This window comes from Thunnus maccoyii, chromosome 18 (assembly GCF_910596095.1).
Source record: "Thunnus maccoyii chromosome 18, fThuMac1.1, whole genome shotgun sequence".
In the NCBI taxonomy this organism is placed as follows: domain Eukaryota; kingdom Metazoa; phylum Chordata; class Actinopteri; order Scombriformes; family Scombridae; genus Thunnus; species Thunnus maccoyii.
In genome coordinates this window covers 12,088,014-12,111,194 of record NC_056550.1, presented here as the reverse complement: position 1 = coordinate 12,111,194, position 23,181 = coordinate 12,088,014, and the positions used below count along the sequence as shown (strand labels likewise).

The window sequence follows — 23,181 nt, the reverse complement described above, 5'->3', positions numbered from 1 at the left end:
TTCTGAGGATGTGATCACTGTGACATTTTAAATGCTACTTTATTGCTGTTCTTAATGTTTATTGCTAAACAATCGTTTTTCCTCTGGATTAGCTTTTATGAATGTAATGCAGGGATTGGTTCATTGATTCATTCAATTTTCAAAGTGCTTTTGTCAAGTCAAGTCAAGTCAAATTTATTTATATAGCACATTTCATACAGCAAGCGTAAACTCAATGTGCTTAAAAACAAGTAAAGATCATACATAACAAATATATTACATTAACGTTACATATATAAAACAAATAAGATAAAACATAAAATAAGAAGATGTTACATAAATAAAAACATATAAAAACATATAAGAAAGAAAAAAATATCATTATCATTGTTAAAAGAAATAACAATAATAATACTGTTTCTAAAAAGAAGGTTTCACCCATTAACCTAACTAAAAGCTTGTGAAAAAAGATATGTTTTTCGTCTGCTTTTAAAGGAAGACGCTGTTCTCCTGAGTTCATGTGGTGGAGAATTCCAAAGAGTAGGACCATAATGCCTGAAGGCACCATGAGCTGATTTAGTATTTATTCTAGGTATGGTGAGGAGACCTTTATTTGATGATCTCAAGGGTCTATCTGGCGTGTATTCAGCGAGCATGTCAACAACGTAGGTGTCAGCTAGGCCATTCATAGCTTTAAAAATCACAAGAAGTATTTTAAAATCAATTCTTTGCTTTCTGGGAGCCAGTGAAGAGAAATTAAAACAAGAGTGATGTGTTCAAACCTTCTGGTTTTGGTTAATACTCTGGCTGCAGCATTCTGAATAAACTGGAGTTAATTAAGTGTTTGCTTTGCCAGTCCAGCAAAGAGTCCATTACAATAGTCTAGTCAACTGGAAATGAATGCGTGAACCAACTTTTCAGAATCAGACTGTAAAGAAAGATCTAACTTTGGATATATTTCTAAGATGATAAAAAGCAGTCTTAGAGATACTGAAAATGTGCTTCTGAAAGTTAAGATCAGAATCCAGGATCACACCCAAGTTTTTGACATGATCGCAGGGTTTTACTGATAGGGAAGTTAACAAAGAGTTAATCTGGTGCCTCAAAGCCTTCGGACCTGTTAAAAGAATCTCCGTTTTGTCTTCATTTAACTGCAAGAAATTTTTGGCCATCCAATATTTAACTTCAGTAATGCACTGGATGAGATCATCCACTGGGTTAAGGTGGTTGGCAAAAACAGATATGTATAACTGTGTGTCGTCAGCATAGGACTGATATGATATGTTATATTGTTGAATGATGGACCCAAGTGGGAGCATATACAAATTAAACAGTAGAGGGCCAAGAATTGACCCTTGAGTGACTCCATATGGAGCTAATTTTAAGATCATTCACAACTCTGACCAGGGCAGTTTCTACTGCTACTGGACGCAGTTTCAGTCATGATGAAACAGCTTTGAAAGGAGCTGGCATAGCTAGCAGAGTTTGAACCTGTGTTCATCCTCCCAATCCACTCCAGAGCTTTGCTTGGTCTCAGTCTTATCCAGTGAATACAGTAGTCTGTCATGTCAAATCCAGATATGACACATGACATCTTCACTGTCTCTGCAGGTTTTTTTCACCTCAGAGGGAGACTGGTCCAGTTTGATCTCACTCTGAACTCCTGTAAGCAAAGAAATGAAGATCATTATCCATCAAACTTGAAAATCGCAGGTTGGACATTAAAAAAAGAAGTAAAAGAATTGGTTTTCTTACCATGAATAGTAACTACAAACAATAAATTCCAGGAAATTGTAATTTTTATTCTGTAATAAACACTGTGGTTCAGTTCTCTCTGTTCAGATGTATAAAATTTCCCCTTTTTTCTGCTGCAAACTATGACAGTTACTGATTATCTGTTTATAAGGAAGGAAGAGTTTGCATAGACCTCCCTCTACAGGTTTAAAAAGGAAATATTTAACACAGATACATTTTCATAAGGAGAGTATCTACAACAACAGAAGAAAATGTAAAACATCAAAGTCCTGAAAGCTTATTTCTGACCTGGTGGAGAAGGTGAACAAAACGTTTATGTTCAACATTTACAATCTTTAATTCATGATGTAGCAAGTTATGGCTAAGTTTCTATTTGGCCCAATTAGCAAAAGGAAATTTGCACCCTATATATGTATCTGTTCCTACCTTCAAAGAGATAGAGGTATTAGTTTTGTCAGATATTAAAGTTTCCCCATCTTCTCTAGGCATCACAATACAGGCGCAAAGAATGTAGAAATAAAAATGTGTCATATCCTTCTTGTAGTTGGCTGCAGTGGAAGTTAAATAAAATGTACATGTACAATGCATATTATTCTCTTCTTCTGTCTATCAGAAAAATATATCTACTGTTCAGTTTCCACTGTTTATAAATACTATTTTTTATCAACTAAGCACAGAGCACTGTCTTTATTAATATTCATATTTAGAGCATATTTGTGTGTGTTGCAGTCACATGAGTCTTGGGTATTTGTGCAGGTCTGTCAGTGGTTTGTATCATTGTGGTGAACTGATGTGAGCTCTTCTGTCCTCTCAATGACACACACACACACACACACACACACACACACACACACACACACACACACACACACATACTTCACTTCCTTATGAGTCACATGCATTTACATATTGTTGAATAGTTGATTACATTTTATTTAAATAGGTTTCACTGATGATGAAAAGATCAGCATTTCTCCTCAAATTAAAGAATTAAAGAATATTAATATTGACTCTGATATGTCCATTCATGATTTAATTTTAAAAACTCACCAAAAGCTTATGAGGATACTTCATGTTAATGTAGTGGATATTTTTAAAGCTATTAACGATTGATTATTTTTTGTTGTAATTTATTCATTTTTATATTTAATCACTGTGAGAGAGGAAGGAGAAAAATATTCTGTAATACTGATTATTTTTATATCAGTTTTTGAGAAATATTCTACAGTATCTCTGTATATCTATTTAATTATTGCAGTGAAGTTACAGTGGAAATAATCAAATTGTTTGTTCTAGTTGGTGGTTTGGAGTTTTAAATGTTTTCAGGTTTTGCAGATGTTAGAAGCCACAGACATGTAGCCCAGAGAAACTTGGAGCCTCTAAACAGATGCTCAGGAATTTAAACCTGTGTGACGATATGCATAAAAGTATTTGGTTTTCTTAACAATAAAATGTAAAACTATTTTTAGTGGGGTGTTTGCAAAGTAAGTTGACAATTTTGACAATTTAACGTTGTTGCTGAAGTAGTTTGAAACTTCAAAAGAAGTTGAAGTTTGTTGAAGCTCCATAACCTTTGTTGTACTCAGTGAGGAATTTAACTTTGATTTCATCTTAAAATCTGCAAACTAAGAAAATATGAGATGATCAGACTATTAACAAGTCAGTCTCAGGTTAAACATTTAGACATTATTGTTTGTAGTTCAGTGATCATCTTATCTTTAGAATGGTTTTCATTAAGGGTGTAAAACACATCAAATCATTTTGGTCCAAAAACCTGCATGGATCGTAAACTTTGGGAGGCAGAAATCTTCATTTAAGCTATTTCATAATAATGAAGACAGTTCTGTTTATTAATATGATTTATACATCATAGTGATATACTTCTCTTTTTAGAAATATTTTCTATCTTAGAAAATGGATCATTGAAGCTGAACAAAATATCACGTGATTCTCAAAAAGATGAGCGAGAGAAGAGGATTTATATGATTTTCTTGAACTACTTCAACTAAGGACATTAATCACATTAAATAGTTTAGGTTTTTCAACCCAGTGAAGATGAGTACTGCAGGATTTTGACCAGCTGCTTAACCAGCTTCACTCACTGTGGCTCTCGAGCACAATAATAAACAGCAGAATCGTCAGTCTTCAGACTGTTCATCTGCAGATACACCTGCTCTCTGCTGTTGTCTCTGGAGATGGTGAACCGGCCTTGAACTGACTGAGAGTAATATGTGCTACCACTACTACCGATAGCTGCAACCCACTCCAGTCCTTTTCCAGGAGCCTGTCTGATTCAGGCCATAGTATAGCTGCTGAATGACAATCCAGAGGTTGTACAGGTCAGTTTGTGGGATTCTCCAGGTTTTTTAACTGCTGGTTCAGATTCTGTCAGAGTCTGACCATCAACACCTGCCAAGAAAAAAAAATAGTTATTTGATATAAGTTTTTAACTTTCTGAAGACGACTTCAATTCAAGATCAGTGAAGATCTTCACCTGCCCAGCAGATAGTGAAAAGCAGCAGTCCTGTCCTATAGTCCATCATGTTAAACTGTGTGTCCACTGTTCTCTGTCATCCTCTCTGCAGTCAGATAAGTAGAGGTAAAAGACATCAAGGTTTTGCATTGACTCCTCCTCACAGGGAGGAAACAACTAAAGTGTTCTTGATTCCCAGTTTGGTGAAACTACATTAAATATTTACAGACCAGGAGGTTTCAATCTAAATCTATACATTTAAAAATACTGTGGCATGTTTTAAATTGCGTAACTTGGTTATCAACATTACCACAACAGTAGTTTAGGCACAACTGCAATAGCTTCCCGTATATAAACGTTACTGGCGAAATTGTCAAAACCAGGTATTCAAAATTCTTGCAGGACAATTTCCCGTAAACATTGTAAGATTACTTGACAAACTCAGAAGGAGTGTCAAGAGACTCTACTTAAATAACCTGGATCAGTCATATAACAGCTGGTAAATAATCAGAAATGTTTAATCAGATCTACTGACTTATTTAAAGTGATCTGCCCCCTTAAGAGGACTAAATGTTTCATGTTTTATTGTTTGCTATCGTTCAATGGGAATTTTATTTTAAAGCCCTGACATGCTTCACTGCTTCTTATACAGTGTTTAGTGTTTTTCAGTTTTTGTACAGCTTTGTAGGCTCCTGTGTCACTGTGGCTCTCGTGTGCAGTAATAAACAGCAGAATCTTCTGGTGTCAGACTCCTCACCTCCAAGTACACAACATCTCTGGAAGTATCCTTAGTGATAGAAAAATGGCCTTGGAGACTTTGAGCAAATATTGTGCCAGTTCGGCCATCAATGCATCCGATCCATTCCAGTCCTTTCCCTGATCTCTGACGAATCCAGTGCAGCCAAGCTAGAGGAAGTCCTTCCACTTTACAGGACAGAGTGATTGACTCTCCAGGTCTGTTGACCACTGGCTCTGAGGAGGTGAGGGACTGACCCTGAGCAGCTGAAATGACACAGAGTTTAATTGACAGGAAGCCAGCAGTCATCCAAAGCTCCCTTTCTCTTCTTCTGCTGGATACTGACTTTATTCACCTGAAATGAGAGCCAAGAGGGAGAAACTTTGTACAACTGTCATGATGGGAACTCAGCTGAGTCTGCAACTGCAAAGGCTGATGTGAAGGATATATTGTGCAGGCATGATTTTGGAGACACAGTGTTAAAAGGTAAGAGACATCAAGAGTAAAGTTCAGTGAGCAGAAGAGTAGTGTTGTACTGAGAGAGAAAGTGCGTTAAAAACAGACTAAGACACCAACAATATAGATGTTGTTCAATCGTTCTTTTTTCTTTTCTTAGTCATTTTTTCATAATTGTTAATTTGTGAGAAAGTGGGAGTAAAAATGTGTGATTTGTTTATTAGTATAACATGAATTTGGATGTTTAGATGACACACATACCGTACAAACTGCACTGTCAGACCAAACATATAAAAATGATCAGTCACCTTAGTGAGGTGGATTATTGCTGAGAGAGAAATGATGCTTGAGAAGAAGATTAGTTTTTCCTCCAAGAGCCAAGAAATTTTCTTTTCTTTATTGCAGTTCATCCAGCTTTCATCACTATGTCTCACAAGCACAAAGTTAAACAGATGAAGCTGCAGTCACTACTGACACAACAGTTAAAATGTTTTATTTGTGATGTGTTGAAGCAAGCTCACGAATGTGAAAACCTTTAACTCAGTTCATCATTTAGTTTAGATCAGCAAGAAAAGTGGACCTGAGTGTCTCAGTTTACTGACAGAGAAAGTTGATAGTGACTGCCCCTACTGTTTTTTTTACAAGAACTGCAACATTATCTCATATTGTGACCTACATTAGATTTCAACTATGATACAGATATTAATGTACCTGAACAATGATTTTACCAACATAATTGTTCTGTCCTCTGCTGTCTTGTGTTATGAGTTCATTAAAAAACAAAAACAACAACAAAAGATTAAATAAAAATATAGTTCTTTCTCAGAGTCTATCAGCCCAGAGATGATGAGTATTGTAGGATTTTGTACAGCTGCTCAACCAACTCAGTCACTGTGAGTCTCGAGCACAATAATAAACAGCAGAATCTTCAGTCTTCAGACTGTTCATCTGCAGATACAGCTGCTGTCTGCTGTTGTCTCTGGAGATGGTGAACCGGCCTTGAACTGACTGAGAGTAGTCTGTGCTACTACCACTGCTACTGATATAAGCAACCCACTCCAGTCCTTTTCCAGGAGCATGTCTGATCCAGTGCATGCTGTAGCTACTGAATGTGAATCCAGAGGTTGTACAAGTCAGTTTGTGGGATTCTCCAGGCTTTTTAACCACTGGATCGGATTCTGTCAGAGTCTGACCATCAACACCTGTCAAGACAAAAAATAAATTAATTACATGCATTAAGCTTATAACTTGATTTGATGAAGTTAAAATGAAAACTAATAAGTCTTCACCTGCCCAGCAGATAGTTAAAAGCAGCAGTCACGTCCTATAGTCCATCATGTTAAACTGTGTGTCCACTGTTCTCTGTCATCCTCTCTGCAGTCAGATAAGTAGAGGTGGAAGACATCAAGGTTTTGCATTGACTCCTCCTCACAGGGAGGAAACAACTAGACTGGACTTGGCCAGCATTTTGGTCGGCTGTTAAAATTACAGTATAAACTGTATTTGTGCTTCCAGCCAAATGCGTTATGATTCATGCATGATGTCTTTTGAAATCAGACTTTTGATCTGAAAATAAAAGTAATAATAATTAGAAGCACAAACACAACAGAAAAATCAACCAGGCACATACATAACAGATGAAATGTTGCAAGATTTTGTTGCCAACTCTGAATTAACAGATGCAGAGTTTCCTAAAACACACTGCAAACTGCTCACAACTGTATTATCATCCAAACAAAAAAATTATCATACTGTACTTACACGAGCAGATAATTGAATTAATGAAATAATAGGCACTAATGTAAAGTATGTGAGGGGTAAAAACAACAATATAGGCCTTTAAATATTCTGATATTCATCCGTCTGTCTGGCAAGGAGCAAAAGGCCAAACATACTGAGAGCATTATATGGTCATCAGTATCACCATATAAATGGTTAATTCACTGAAAGGGTGTTACAGTAATGCTGCTGTGATTAGATTTTAAACTCTTGATTAAAACTCTTGAGGTTACTGTAGAGAAACTAACTTTTTGTCAGATGCAGGCCTTAAGAAAGACCACATGTTACTGTAGTTGAATTTGTTTTATGGTTAATTTTTCATTTTTGAAAATGCAGAATCTACTGTGAGCCATTAATGGTGGGAGATAGATTAAAGTACTGAGAAACTAATTTCTGAACTTCTAAATGTAGCTTTTTATTTCATAATCTCACAGTCCTGTGTTGTGTGTATGTGTTGCTTGTTTGTGTCTCCAGAGGACAGAAACACAGCTGACACTGAACTTGTTCTTTAGTGAATCTTTGACATCTGTGTCATAACTCATCCACTGAGGCTGGCTGTGTCAACTGTTCACACCTCACACCTGTTAAAAGAAGAAAATGTTTTGTTACAATTCATCAAGTTACACTGCAAAAGAAGAACTGCTGACTATGACAAATCCAGAGAGACTCACAGGATCCAGCTGCCAACAGCAGCAGCAGAGCTACAGAGAACATGGTTTATGGTGAAGCTGAAGAGATGTGAGCTTCTGATCCTCTTTCACCTCCACTGACAGTCTCATGAGAAATCTTTATAACTGCGTAACAAGGAAGATCACTGAGTTTGCATAGAATCAAATATAGAGCACAAGAATATGTGACAAACTGGAGCAAAATAGAGGAAGCTGTTATTATTATCATTATTATTAGTATTACAGAGTGAATCAACTTGTTAGGATTTATGTTGTAAAAATTGCTGCTGCATGTGTGATATATGTCTTGAGCCTTTTTTCAATTTCTTTTTTTTAATTATTGTTTCACAGCAGCTTTTCAAGGCCAGGATTCCAGATAAAATATTTAAATATTCAACACTAACCTATTTATGAAACGGTTTATTAAGGTTGGCAGTTTTATCACTTATTCAATCCTCTATTTAATGAAAAATGTACAGAGTTTCACAAAAATGCCATTTTTTCTTCTTTTTTTTTTTCTTTTTACAAATAAATTGTTTTTTACACTCAAATGTATTTTTGAGATGCATTTGGTATTGAAACATGTTTTTAAAAAAGTGCTGGTGCAGGATTTGGACAGCTATAGTTCTAACTATAGCTATAACATATACAATAACTATAACTATAGCTGTTATGGAATTTTCCATCTTTAGGGGTTACAAATTGGGTTACATTGGGTCAAGCCTGGGCCTTGAGGTCACACTGTAATTCTTGAGCAGAAAGGAGACATTCTATCCTCTCGTTGAGACTCGAAGTAACCCTCTGTAATGTTCTGGGGATGCAGAGGCCTGTCTGATAAAGGGTAAATCAGCATTGCCATGGTTACCAAGGTCAGGCTTGGGGGGCTTTCCTAGACAACACAGATAGGTGAATGCATAGATTCTATTGTCACAATCAGACATTCAAACCAGAATGTGCTGACAGTGACCTGAAGTTCCAGGCAACGTGACCTGAAGTAACACAGGTAAAATGCAGTTCCTTGTTTAGAAACTAGTGAACCAATTAGACTAATTTTTCATATTGTAGGCTGATCTGCTGAGGTTAAAGACTAAGACTCAGACTTTCAGAGGGCAGAACGGAAAGAGACAGCATCACAGTTACAGAAGACTTCACTGTTTGCTATTTCAATTCTCCTTGATCAAGTGCTTCAGTAAACATTTTCAGCATTAAGACATCAAAGGCTCGTGTCCACTTTCTCCACTGAGGTGCTGACCATCGCTCAAAATATCCACATCAATAGCTATGGTATATATTATATTACATTATTATATTTTGGGATTCCTGTTCTGGATAATGAAAACAAATCAGCATTGTAATAAATGTGAAATAGCCAAAACTGAGTGTTTCTAGTCATGGTGCTAAATAGAGGAAGTAGTTTTCATATGACTCTCCTATTACTGTCTCACACTGTGTCTCTGGCACAGTAATACACTGCTGTGTCCTCAGTCTTCAGACTGTTCATCTGTAGATAGACCTTACTGCTGGAGTCATCTCTGGAGATGGTGAATCTACCCTGGACTGACTGGGAGTAATAGATAGGAGTACTAGCTGTGTGTACCAAAGCGATCCACTCCAGTCCTTTACCAGGAGCCTGTCTGATCCAGTTCCACACTGAGCTTCCAAAGTTAAACCCAGATGTTGTGCAGGTGAGTCTGTGGGATTCTCCAGGTTTTTTAACTGCTGGTTCAGACTCTGTTATGGTCTGACCTTCAACAGCAGTTGAAACAAACAGAGCAAATATCAAGAAGGTCAGCTTTCTATGAGCCATGTTAACAATGTGCTTAGTATGTTTTCAAATCCATGAAATCTCTTTAAATATAATGTGAACAGGACACCAGTTCACCCCAGTGAGAATTTGTTTACAGTAACTCCTCCTACATCACTGATGATGTGATGTAGGAGGAGTTATATATACATATATATATATATGTATATATGTATATATTCAAAGCCTTTCTAGTACTCCGTGCATATTAACCCCACTCTGAACTCTGGCAGATGAAGAAAAGATCAAAGACCTGTAAATCACATGTTAGATGTTTAGAAAATCAATTTAACTATATAAATTCAGTTTACTGTCTGACAACTGTCTTCTCTGAGTCTTAATGATGATCTGTTATGGAATAATTAAGCATTTTTGCTGACAGGAAATACATTGTTTAACCAATTCAACCATTAGTGGTTCTCCAAATGTGTTATGTGTAGATATTGCGTATTATTTTCTTGGACAACTTGAAGTGAGGACATTATTCATTTGAGATAATTGAGGTAAAGATGAGTTTTGTAGGATTTTGTACAGCTGCTCAACCAACTCCAGTCACTGTGAATGTCGAGCACAATAATAAACAGCAGAATCTTCAGTCTTCAGACTGTTCATCTGCAGATACACCTGCTGTCTGCTGTCGTCTCTGGAAATGCTGAACTGGCCTTGAACTGACTGAGAGTAGTATGTGGTAGTACCACCACCACTACTGATATAAGCAACCCACTCCAGTCCTTTTCCAAGAGCCTGTCTGACCCAGTTCATGTCATAGCTATTGAATGTGAATCCAGAGGTTGTACAGGTCAATCTGTGTGATTCTCCAGGCTTTTTAAATGCGGCTTCAGATTCTGTCAGAGTCTGAGCACCAACATCTGTCAAACTCAGAAAATAAGCCATAACATGCATTAATTTTACAATTAAAATCAAAATTACAAATGAAAATCTAAAAATTTTCACCTGCCCAGCAGATAGTTAAAAGCAGCAGTCCTGTCCTATAGTCCATCATGTTAAACTGTGTGTCCACTGTTCTCTGTCATCCTCTCTGCAGTCAGATAAGTAGAGGTGGAAGACATCTGAGTTTTGCATTGACAAATCCTTGCAGAGAGGAAACAACTGGACTTGGACTTGGATCTCAGTAATTTGGTGAGACTGGGGAATTAATTTTCAGGCGTCAATCCTGGAAGTCCTTAGATATGATGTTTGTTTTTTAGTATTTTAATCACCAACATAATGTAGCTTAGATAAAGCTCAGTCAGGAAGAATATCTTTTGAATGTGCAGATATGTAGTATTATTTCTCAAACTATCTGCCGTTCCCATCCCTTACACTTGCACACTTATAATTTCCTTGCTGTCATTCCCCTGGGTGTCAATTAAGACATCAACTCATCAGCTGGGCACTTTTGACAACACCTAATCATCTATATCATCTGTATAATAAACAGTTTTTTTTTGCTTCGTTCACTTGTCTCTCCTGATTGAACTGCTACCTTGAAATTAATTTATTGCCATCTCATCACATCATACCATCTACCAATTTTTTGAATATATTTTGGGCTGAAGACATTTCACCGGTCTAATTATCATCTGATCCATGAAGCTCTCTGATCAAATGTTTTTCAACTTGTTTCCCCTTTAAACTAATTTCATATGATGTATAGTTCTTACTTGTGAATGTGACATTGGTAATTTAAATTATACTTTTACAGTTGAAAGAATTATCTCTGTGAGTAATATAAGATCTTTTGCTTCATCCAGCTGATAAGAAAACAACATCATCTTATTGATGACAACGTCATCTTGTTGTCTGTGGAGGTTTTTGTGCAGCTGCTTCACTGTCTTCAGTCATTGTGCTTTGTCGAGCACAGAGGTCATGTAAGCAAAGAAAATCATCATCCATCACACTTGTCAGACTCAGTCAGACTTTAACAAAAAGAGGTCTTCTTTGTGTTGAAGGATACACTATTCTCCTACCATAAATACAAAGCATTGAGAATAAACTCCAGAAAATAATATTTTCCATTCTGTCAAAAAAATGTAGTTCAGTGCTTTCTTATCTGAAAGTTTGTAAGGTTTAAAATCTGTCCCAATAATTCTGTCACATATAAAATGAGAATTCCTGATGGTGTTTTTATAAGGGATTTACAGGTTTAAAATGGAACGTTTTAGTATCACAGCTCTGTTTCATGAGCATAAAACTATAATACATGCAATTTATTCTTACTAGTCCACTGAGTTAAACATAAATAGTTTATTTCTACAGGAGAAGGGGAGGATATAAAAAAAGGTTGAACAGAGTATTCAAGCAGAAAAGTTTCTGTCCTTGTTCAGACCCCTGTATATCCTTGGCCTCTTCTCGCACATTGTGCTTGTTAATCTTTTGCACTTCGCTGCACATTTGCATGTTCTAATTCTGTCTATCTTTGAATTTTTATGCTTTATATTTTTTTCTTATTCTAATGAGCATCCTTTATTACACACTAACAGTTCTAGCACAGCCTCAGGAGTATGCCACCCTATGTTTCACTGCACATATTGTATGAGCATGTGATAAATAAAACCTTTGAATATTGAATCTTTCAAGATATTATTCTGACCGTATGAAAAACTTTTCTAAAATTTAATAATTTCATTATTATTTGAGTAGAGGAATGAAATGTTTATCTTCTGGAGTAATAGTCTTAAATCTTGATGAGGTAGTTGACAGTTTTATTTTTTATTTCTTGGCAAAATTACAAAGAATATTTTTTGCACAATGTTTATGGTTCTTTGAATGGATGAGCATACTATTTATTTTACTTCACCTTTGCATAAAACAGGAAATTGTTTTTTTAGTAAGCTCTAGTATCATGAAATACTGATAAAAATGTTTAATGAAATCTTTGTAGTGAAGAAGAGTCAAGATGAAGTAGGTTTAAAGTCAAACACATTTAAACACCAAACAACTTCTCTGTCAGAGACTAAGCTCTTCTGTCGTCTCACTGACACACAGACACACACTTCACTTCCGTATGGGTCACATTTATTTGCATATTGTTGAATAAACAATTGTATATTTCTTGTTACTTCTGTTTATTGCTTTGAGGTAGAACATTCGGTCTTTCCTCATAAGTTTCCAGACTGAATATATACTTAAACATGATATATTGTTAATTTAGTGAACTTATAATGGTGCTATGATTTTGTTTAAAATGATTTAAAATAGTTTGCCATCTATTAATGTATTAATGTAGAAAAACAAATTGTAGTCTAATATTGCATGGGTCAAGGATAAGATATTACAATAGTTAAATTTGTGTAATAATAAATTAAATATCATCCAACAACAAACAAACAAACAAAAAAGCAAAACAGAAGAAACATTAGATTTCACAATCTGTCTTTGGTCCACGTTATGAATTGTAAATTAAAAATAGACTGAAATTGTTAAAAGGTTATATCTACTTCTGGTGTCTACTTTTTTTAAAAAAAAAAAAACTGTATATATTTCTTTACTTGTATACGTAAATCAATCATTTTCCAAAAAAATGTGAAGTGACAACAAAATCATGTAACAGTACGAGTTTTCTGCAGCTGTGTGGAGGTTTGGAGTTTTACATAAAATACTTTTATTGGTTTCAGTGTTGCAGATGTTTGAAGCCACAGACATTCAGTGAAACTTGGAGTCTCTAGAGAGCTGCTCACATACTCAAATTCATGTAAAAAAAACTAAAAACAAAAGGTGCTTTATAAGTAAGAAGAAAATTCAAATCCTTGTTTGGAAATATTGTTAAAAAGTATCCTCTCTCACAAAACTTTCCTTTAAAAAGCAAATAAAATATCTATGGTTCCAAAATAGATGTTTTGGTGGGAAAGAACGACATTTCTTGAACTAACTGAATTGAAGGACATTAATCATGTGAGATAAAGGGGGTCTGATGAGTACTGTAGAATTTTGTACAGCTGCTCAACCAACTCAAACACTGTGCATCTCGAGCACAATAATAAACAGGTCTTTAACTGACTGAGAGTAGTAGATGTAGCTACTGGTATCACTGATAGTAGCAACCCACTCCAGTCATTTTCCAGCAGCCTGTTTGATCCAAGCATTCCAGTAATGAGCATTAAACCCTGAATATGTGCAGGTCAGTCTGTGAGATTCTCCAGGCCTTTTAACCACTGATTCAGACTCAGTCAGTGTTTGACCCTCAGCACCTACAGAAATGTAAACAGATCATTGGTTATTACAATCACATTGTCTTTATGTGTGTGTGTGTGTGTGTGCTAAGGTGCACTGTCATACTGGTGTACATGTCATTATATATCTGATCTCCTGTTGCCCCCTGCAGGTGTTTGTAAAAACAAAAAGTTGGATATTTTTGTAAAGGGCCCCAGCTTACTTAAACCAGTGTGTGTTTTCTTTTGCACAGTAATACACAGCAGAGTCTTCTGGCTTTAAGTTAGACAGTCTCAGATGAACCATGCTGTTGCTATCATCTCTGCTGATTTCTACACGTCCACTCAAACTGCTAGCATAAGTGTTTTTACTGGCATCGGAAAAAACAATTCCTATCATTTCCAATGCTTTTCCTGCAGGTTGTCTGATCCAGAGCATAACACAGCAGCTAAATGTGAAGCCAGATCCCCTGCAGGAGAGACTGAGAGTCTCACCAGGCTTTTTCACTACTGAACTGGAAGGAATGGACTCCATACTCTGACTTGTACAACCTGATGAGATGAAAGGAGAGATGAACCACAGAAGAAAGTGAGACAAACAGTCATCTGGGAAGTTTTCTGGTATCACTGACTGACCATCAGTTGATGTTGTCTGATAAAAGATAAAACAAAAAGAAGCAGGAGAACTCACAGGACAGAGAGAGAGCAACCAGCAGAAGAGTGAGTGTGTTCATCATCCTGAGGCTGGAGATGTGACCTCTGATGCTCCACAAGAACAACAAGACCAGTCAGCAGGACAGAAGTACACTGCACACACTGAAGATTTGCATCAGAGTATCATGGGGAGGTAGTGGCTCATTCACTGGCAGTCTGTTATAGTTTAATTTGATTGTATAATTCTGTTCATTTTTTTCACTGATTGCCCATCAATGTGGGATACAATATCATATCCAACAACTAGAAAAAAAGATAAAGTGAATTTCTTAGCTTCAATATATGTGAGCTACAAAGCTTTATTTAAGTTCAACAAATCAGCTGAATTCATTCATTTTCATCCATGTCTGACAAATCTATCTCTCTATGTTTGTCACTTGCATGAAAAAACAAAACAAAACACTTTATTACAGATGAAAGTACATTATTGTAATACTTGAATATTGCACTCATTGCTCACAACCGGAGTCCTCCACCAGGAAGACAAAACAGATAGCTTGGAGGCCTGCAACGTGAGAGCAGTGGGATGCTGATGGATAGGGAGTGACGGGAATATCAACAGACAGCAGGATGATAAGCAACGTGCGATCATTGGACTATTGCCTGTACTGTGGGGGAAACTGAACAGTGCATCAGATGCGTCAGATACTGACCCGTCTCATCGCCCTAGTGCTGCTCGTCGCTCTGGGACTGGGTTCAGAGCTGCAGGTCCAGGTCTCTCGATTTCAAGCAGGGAGATGAGACATCTGTTTCTTTTTCACCTGCCCAGAAGATCATTAAAAGCAGCAATTCTGTCATCCACCCCATCATCAACAAAAAGACAAACACCTGAAATAGTTTCTGCTTGTAATATCATTACTCAAAATCTCAACTTTGACAAAAAATAACATCAGGAGATATGATATGCTGTTTACCATCTGAAAGAATGTCTACAATGCAATTTTCATACTGTACATGCACATAACCTGAAATCAATGACTGATTGGAAATCTAAAAATTGAATATATATATTTTTAAATGGTAATTTCTTAATAATAGAGTAACATAAAGTTACATAATTGGATAAAATTAGAAATATCTAAGAGATGAAATGAGATGTATTAAAAACATACAATGAATGACAGTTTGGAGAAGATGTGAAACTCGCTGGTTGAGATCAGGCAGCTGAGGGGTGAGTAGAGCAAAGGCTCAGTCACTCTTATGACAAGGTGAGATTTTGGAACCACTAGTAGGAACCAACATGAAGATCTGAAGCAATGATCAGGTTTGTACTGGAGGAAAAACAAACAGCTGCCAGCAGCAGTATCAGAACTACAGAGAACTTGGTTGATATTGAAGCTGAACTTCTTTCCTTATTCTGGTAATTTTAATTGTATTGTAATAAAGCAGACTGAAGGTGAAGGCTTCAAGTTTTTTTTACACAGTTTGCAAATCGAGGTGATTTTTTAAATTTTGTATTTGTATTATTATTAGAGATGTTTTAAATTAAGAATTCACTAGATTGCTGTTCTAAAATTCAGTAGCCTTGTTGTACTGTAGTCTTAATATTATATTAAACACATTGGAGGTTAAAGCCATTCTAAAATAAAAGAAAATATATTTAAATATAGTTTTACTTTCTTTCTATAGTAGTATGTGATGTAAATAGTATGAAAACCTATTTTTGCATAAAAGACTTTTAATGGTTTCAGTGCTGCAGATGTTTGGAGTCACAGATGTGGAGCCTCTGGAGATAAACAGCTGCTCAATAACTGAAACCTGTGCGATGATGCACAAAAACTAAATCCTGTTGCTTACAGGAAAAAATATATATGTTAGTTCACGCATTGATGTGATATTTTCTTTAATAATAATCATCACATTTTGCCTTTATCTTTGGTGGTTGGAGTTTGTATGACCAAATGAAAAAAAAGTGACAAAAATTGTCAAATTGTAGCTACATTTTCTTCATATTCTTCATCAGTTAGTCAATATTTGTTGAACTGAAGTTTATTCTGTGTATGTGGTGACATTTTGTACGGCGTTCCTCCCTCCTGTGTCACTGTGAGTGTCGAGCACAATAATAAACAGCAGAATCTTCAGTTTTCAGACTGTTCATCTGCAGATACAGCTGCTCTCTGCTGTTGTCTCTAGAGACGGTGAACCGGCCTTGAACTGACTGAGAGTAGTATTTGCTGCCACCACTATAGATAGTTGCAACCCACTCCAGTCCTTTTCCAGGAGCCTGTCTGATCCAGGCCATAGCATAGCTGCTGAATGACAATCCAGAGGTTGTACAGGTCAGTTTGTGGGATTCTCCAGGCTTTTTAACTGCTGGTTCAGACTCTGTCAGAGTCTGACTATCAACACCTGTCAAGATAAAAAAGAAAATAATCAATTTTTTGAAGCTGGTCACTTTTAGAGATAAATTCAATTTAAGATCTATGACAATCTTCACCTGCCCAGCAGATAGTTAAAAGCAGCAGTCCTGTCCTATAGTCCATCATGTTAAACTGTGTGTCCACTGTTCTCTGTCATCCTCTCTGCAGTCAGATAAGTAGAGGTGGAAGATGTCTGAGTTTTGCATTGACTCCTCCTCACAGAGGGATTGTAGTCAAATCAGCTTGATTCATGCATTATAAATTATGTTTTTGCATAATGGGCAGCAGATGAGAGCATAAAATAATATAAATATCTATTGTTTTAATCATCAACATACTGCCATTTGAAAACTGCTTTATTATCATCTGACTAAGTAAAACCATCCACCAGTGCTCTGAATATATTTTGGACTGAGGTCACCTCTGATCCATGAAGTTCACTCTCTGATCAAATGTTTTTCAACTTGTTTCCCCTTTTTCATGAAATGTGAAGTTTGTATTTGTTAATGTGACATTTTGACGGCCGAAGAGCAAAACCTCCTATCTCCAAAATGCAGTTTTTTGAGAAAAGTAAAAAGAACTAGTTTTCTTGCAGAATGCTATTTATTAAGGATACCCAGTACATAATACGTTGTTTTTGGACTATATTATTATATTATGTGTTAACAATACCTACTAGATATTAATGCCTTTATTGGAAGAGGTTCTACAAAACGATGCTCTAAATTAAGTTAGTAATTAAAATTAAATTAAAAATATAATTAAGTTGTAAAAAGATGTAATAAATGTAATATTTACTACATTGTAGTATACCAGGGTCAGAATTCCCTAAGTGGGAAATTCCTTAAATTCAGTATATTTGCTTCCTTGTCCACTGGGAATGAATGTTCAGTGATTGTGTAACCCACTCGTGCTGTAGCTTCTCTACACAGCCAGGGACTCTGCGTTGTGTTTTTGTTTTGTTGTGTGACTTTTCTGTCACCATGAAGGGTGGGATTATCTTGCAGACAGACTGAATTTGAGCAGCCTTCCTTGTTCTCATCATCCAAAGTGAAATACACCAATCAGAAAATTCTGCAGATAGGAGGTTTTGTGCTTTGGCCATCGATTTGTTATTTAAATTATAATTTGACAGTTGAAAGAACTCAGTCTATTTATTTGAATGATGTAAGATCAGAAAGAGAATAAAAACTACCAACAAGTTTAAAATATAAAGAAATCTATTGTGCATATTTCCAAAGTGATTTTGTAACATGCAGCTCATCAGAAAACCAAGATGTCACTGTCATCATATGTAGCTACTTGTTGTCTGTGGAGGTTTTTGTGCAGCTGCTTCACTGTCTTCAGTCACTGGGTTTTATCGAGCACAGAAGTAAACAGCAGAATCTTCTGCTGTCAGGCTCTTGATCTCAAGGTACTGATTGCTGCTGGACACATTTTCAGTCATGATGAAACAGCTTTGAAAGGAGCTGGCATAGATAGCAGAGTATCTGCCTGTGTTCATCCTCTCAATCCACTCCAGAGCTTTGCCTGGTCTCTGTCTTATCCAGTGAATAAAGTAGTCTGTCATGTCAAATCCAGATATGACACATGACATCTTCACTGTCTCTCCAGGTCTTTTCACCTCAGAGGGAGACTGGTCCAGTTTGATTTCACTCTGAACTCATGTAAACAAAGAAATGAAGATCATCATCCATCAAACTTGAAAATCACATGTTGAACATTTAAAAAAGAAGTAAAAGAATCGGTTTTCTTATCATGAATAGTAACTACAAACAATAAACCCCAGGCAATTGTAATTTTCATTCTGTAATAAACACTGTGGTTCAGTTCTCTCTGTTCAGATGTATAAAATTTCCTCAGTTGTTCTGCTGCAAACTATGACAGTTACTGATTATCTGTTTATAAGGAAGGAAGAGTTTGCATAGACCTCCCTCTACAGGTTTAAAAAGGAAATATGAAACACAGATACATTTTCATAAGGAAAGTCCTGTCAGCTAATTTCTGAGCTGAACAAAACTTTTAGGTTCAACATTGACAATCTTTAATTCATAGTGTAGCAAGTTACAGCTATATTTCAGTTTGGCCAAATAACAAAGGAAATCTTCACACTTTATGTGTATATGTTCCTGCTTTCGTAGATATAGAGGTTCTGTGAATTCCATAAATACAAATTGTTATCAACTAAGCAGAGAGTACTATCTTTATTAATGTTCCTATTTAAAACATGTTTGTATGTGTTTCAGTCACATGAATATCTGGGTATTTGTGCAGTTCTGTCGGTGGTTTGGTATTTAAGCTAAGGGTGTAAAACACATTCAAATGTTTCTTATCCAAATACTGAGTTCAAAAACTTGCAATGGATTGTAATCTCTTGGGTGTATAATAATATGATTTAAATATCAAAGTGATATAATTCTATTTTTAAAAATATTTTTTCTCTTGGAAAATGTATCTTTAAGGCCCAACAAAACTACTACTTAAAATGAAGACATTAATCAAATGAGATAGTTGGAGTTTTTCAGAGTACTGCAGGATTTTGTACAGCTGCTCAACCAACTCCAGTCACTGTGAGTGTCGAGCACAATAATAAACAGCAGAATCTTCAGTCTTCAGACTGTTCATCTGCAGATACAGCTGCTCTCTGCTATCGTCTCTGGAGATGGTGAACCGGCCTTGAACTGACTGAGAGTAGGATTTGCTACTACCACCACCACTGCTGATATAAGCAATCCACTCCCTCCTTTTCCAGGAGCCTGTCTGACCCAGTTCATGCCGTAGCTACTGAATGTGAATCCAGATGTTGTACAGGTCAGTTTGTGGGATTCTCCAGGTTTTTTAACGGCTGGTTCAGATTCTGTCAGAGTCTGACCATCAACACCTGTCAAGACAAAAAGAAAGCTGTTATATAAGTTTTTAACTTTTTGAAGACGACTTCAACTCAAGATCAGTGAAGATCTTCACCTGCCCAGCAGATAGTTAAAAGCAGCAGTCCTGTCCTATAGTCCATCATGTTAAACTGTGTCCACTGTTCTCTGTCATCCTCTCTGCAGTCAGATAAGTAGAGGTGGAAGACATCAAGGTTTTGCATTGACTCCTCCTCACAGGGAGGAAACAACTAGACTGGACTTGGCCAGCATTTTGGTTGGCTGTTAAAATTACAATATAAACTGTTTTTGTGCTTCCAGCCAAATGATTCATGCAGAGAACTGGTTTGGATTTGGCTCTCATTGTAATTTCAGCACACAGAAAGCCATGCTGTGTGTTGAAACTACAATATATATTGTAGATTTAAAATATAAAAAAAAAAAATGTAAATTTAAAATATAAAATAGCCTAGTTAATTAGATTTGTGCAATATTATTAATTATGTTTTGTTTTTCGGTCTGTCTCTTTTGAAGTTGAGTTTTGTGTAGAATGTGGCCTTCTGTTTTGTTGTGAAAAATGACAACAACAACACTGTGCGTAAGAAAAGATCCCAATAATAAACACTGCAAAAACACAGAACACAACAGAAAAAATAACCAGGCACACTGCAGTAAAATATTTGCAGCCTTTTGCAGCGAACTCTGAATTAATGGATGTCAGATTTTTTTTTATGTTTATTTATCATTATTCCACAGCATCTTGTCAAGGCTTTGATTCCAGATTAAATATCTAAATACTCTTCACCAATCAAAATAGTGTTTTAATGATAGCAACTCTATCACTCATTCAATCAATTCCAGTCTCTGTATTTAATGAAACATGTCAAGTGTTTCAAATAATGCATTTCTCTTTTGGCATTTAATTGTTTTATTTGTACCCAAATATATTTTTTAAATTAACTTTTTTTTTTTTTTTTTTTTTAACTGCTGGAATGTATGCATATAAAAATGTATATATATATGTATATTTATTACATTAGAGGGGATTCTTGCTCTGGGGGGGAAAAAACAAAACAAAACAAAAAAAACAAATTCAAACAAATTCATTAAAATCACTGTTGTAATAAAAGTGATACAGACAAACATTGTGTCTGTATTAATAGCGGTAAATAGGGGAAGTCGTTTTTGTATGACTCTGAATCTACCCTGGACTGACTGGGAGTAAAGGATAGGAGTACTGGATGTGTGTACCAAAGTGATCCTCTCCAGTCCTTTTCCAGGAGTCTGTCTGATCCACACTGAGCTTCCAAAGTTAAACCCAGATGTTGTGCATGTGAGTCTGTGGGATTCTTCAGGTTTTTTAACTGCTGGTTCAGACTCTGTTATGGTCTGACCTTCAACAGCAGTTGAAACAAACAGAGCAAATACCAAGAGGGTCAGCTTTCTGTAAGCCATGTTAACAGTGTGTTTAGTATGTTTTCAAATCCATGAAATCTCTTTAAATATAATGTGAACTGGACCCCAGTGAGAATTTGTTTATAGTTACTCCTCCTACATCACTGCCGCACCGTTAACCCAGATATCAAAATTGCTGTGGCCTAGATCCGGCCCACATACCAAATGGAATGATGGCACTTGAGCTCCTGTTTCCCTGGGCCACAAGCAAGCCGTATGTCAATCAAGAACAAACCAGATAAACCAGAACTGGCCCACATCTAGAGTACACATACCTGAGAGCACCACAATTTTTTCCAAAAAAGGCCCACATTTGATTTGGGATATTTGGGCCATATTTGCTATTTTACATGTGGGCCATTTCAGGCTCACATCCATTTTGTCCGGGCCAGAAGAAGGCCAGCAGTGACGCATCATTGCCCGAAATGGCCCACTTATGTATGCTATCTGGGAAGTCAAATTTAACAGATAGAAAACAACACAAAATAAAACAGCATTGAAACAGTTTAACCATTAGGAAATAGTCATTTAAGACGTCTATTCCTCCAAGACAACAAATTACTGCTGAATAAAGTTAGTTATAGTAAAGTTATCAGATTTGTTCTGCTAAAATTTAATTGAATCAAATGAGTTACACAACAGCTTTGATTCTGTTGATTTTGTAATTATTGTTAACATTTAAAACAATCTAATTTAGACATTCTAAGATGATGAAAAAGATATTACATTTATTTGTAATCAAAATAATTTAAATGGTATGAATGCTTTGAATCTACAGACATACAGAGAAACCTGGAGCCTCTAAAGGAAATTAAATACTTAGAAACAGAAACCTTGTGTGACCACATGCAAAAAAGAAAACAAACAAACAAACAAACAAAAAAAAAATTTGCTGTGGTTAGGAAGAAAATGTCTACTGGCTTATCAGTCAGACAATGAATATGAAAGCGATCTTTTCTATGACATTTAAGAAGAGAAAACAAAACAGTCAAAAAAGTTCAGCGAGTGTACAGCTTTAGTCTTTCCAGTACTCCACGCTTACTGTACTGTAGTTTTAACCCCACTCCAAACTCCTGCAAGAAAGGTTTATCATCTGTCTTCGGACTTGTAAATCTCATGTTAGATAATTAGAAAACCCATTTAACCACAAAAATGTTGTTTGCTGTTTAGAAACTGTCTTCTCTGAGAAATGGTTTCAATGAAGATCTGTTATGGAACAAGCAACGTATGCTTATCTTGTTTCAATAAGTTAAATTGCGGTGTGACGGAGCAGAAGTTTAATGTTTTGAAATAAGATTTTATCAGCTGATAACTGCAGGAACAGACAGCTGGAGAGTTAAAGAGCCACAGGACAAAATGTGAAGAGGATTTCTGTTGTTTTTGTGACTGCCAGCAGCTCTTCCTCCCTCACGCAGACACAGAGACATTTCCTCCAGCAGGTCAGTGCTGCTGTTAGCAGCTGTTAGCACTTAAAGCTAAAACTGTCTTCATTAAAATTTAAAAATGACTTCTGGTTCATTTAAATAGTGTTGCACTGTTTGTCTTCCTTTGATTATTATTATTATTATTATTATTATTATTATTATTATTATTATTATTATTATTATTATTATTATTATTATTATTATTATTATTATTATTATTATTATTATCATTTTTCTCCGGCCAGCGGCCCGTTTCAGTGAAAACTCTGAGTTCGTTCACCCTGAGATGAGGGAAACTCTGGGTTTTCAGTTCCAGAAAGAGAGCTAACTTAAACTTGGGGTCAGTTGCCATGGCAACTGACTCTGTGAAGCTAACCTGCTCGCTGGCAGGTTTTCTTCAACAAACTCTGAGTTTCTCTCTGTCTCCTCCCTCTTACAGAGTCAGACACGCTGTTCCATTTCCTCGTTCATTCAGTCTGTATCAAAGCACATTCATTAGCGATGTTTTACTGTGTGTCAGAATCAAAATCCTTGTTGGTTGTTGGTTACTCAGAACTTTC

General features: G+C 36.1%; 1 protein-coding gene, 1 pseudogene and 1 gene segment (V, D, J or C); all 3 read right to left on the bottom strand.

Moving 5' to 3' along the window:
• Positions 1 to 9,287: 9,287 nt before the first annotated feature.
• On the bottom strand, positions 9,288 to 10,574 carry LOC121883903 (immunoglobulin gamma-1 heavy chain-like; the record flags this gene model as incomplete). The annotated part of the gene is made up of 2 exons (XM_042392354.1): positions 9,288 to 9,642; positions 10,207 to 10,574. Coding segments are annotated over 2 exons (723 nt in total), but the record flags the coding sequence as incomplete, so codon positions are not given.
• A 5,977-nt stretch (positions 10,575 to 16,551) lies between these two features.
• On the bottom strand, positions 16,552 to 18,681 carry LOC121883902. The segment is given in 4 exon segments: positions 16,552 to 16,864; positions 16,953 to 17,001; positions 18,242 to 18,532; positions 18,649 to 18,681. Coding segments are annotated over 4 exon segments (684 nt in total).
• A 759-nt stretch (positions 18,682 to 19,440) lies between these two features.
• Positions 19,441 to 19,888, bottom strand: LOC121883901 (annotated as a pseudogene).
• Positions 19,889 to 23,181: the final 3,293 nt, after the last annotated feature.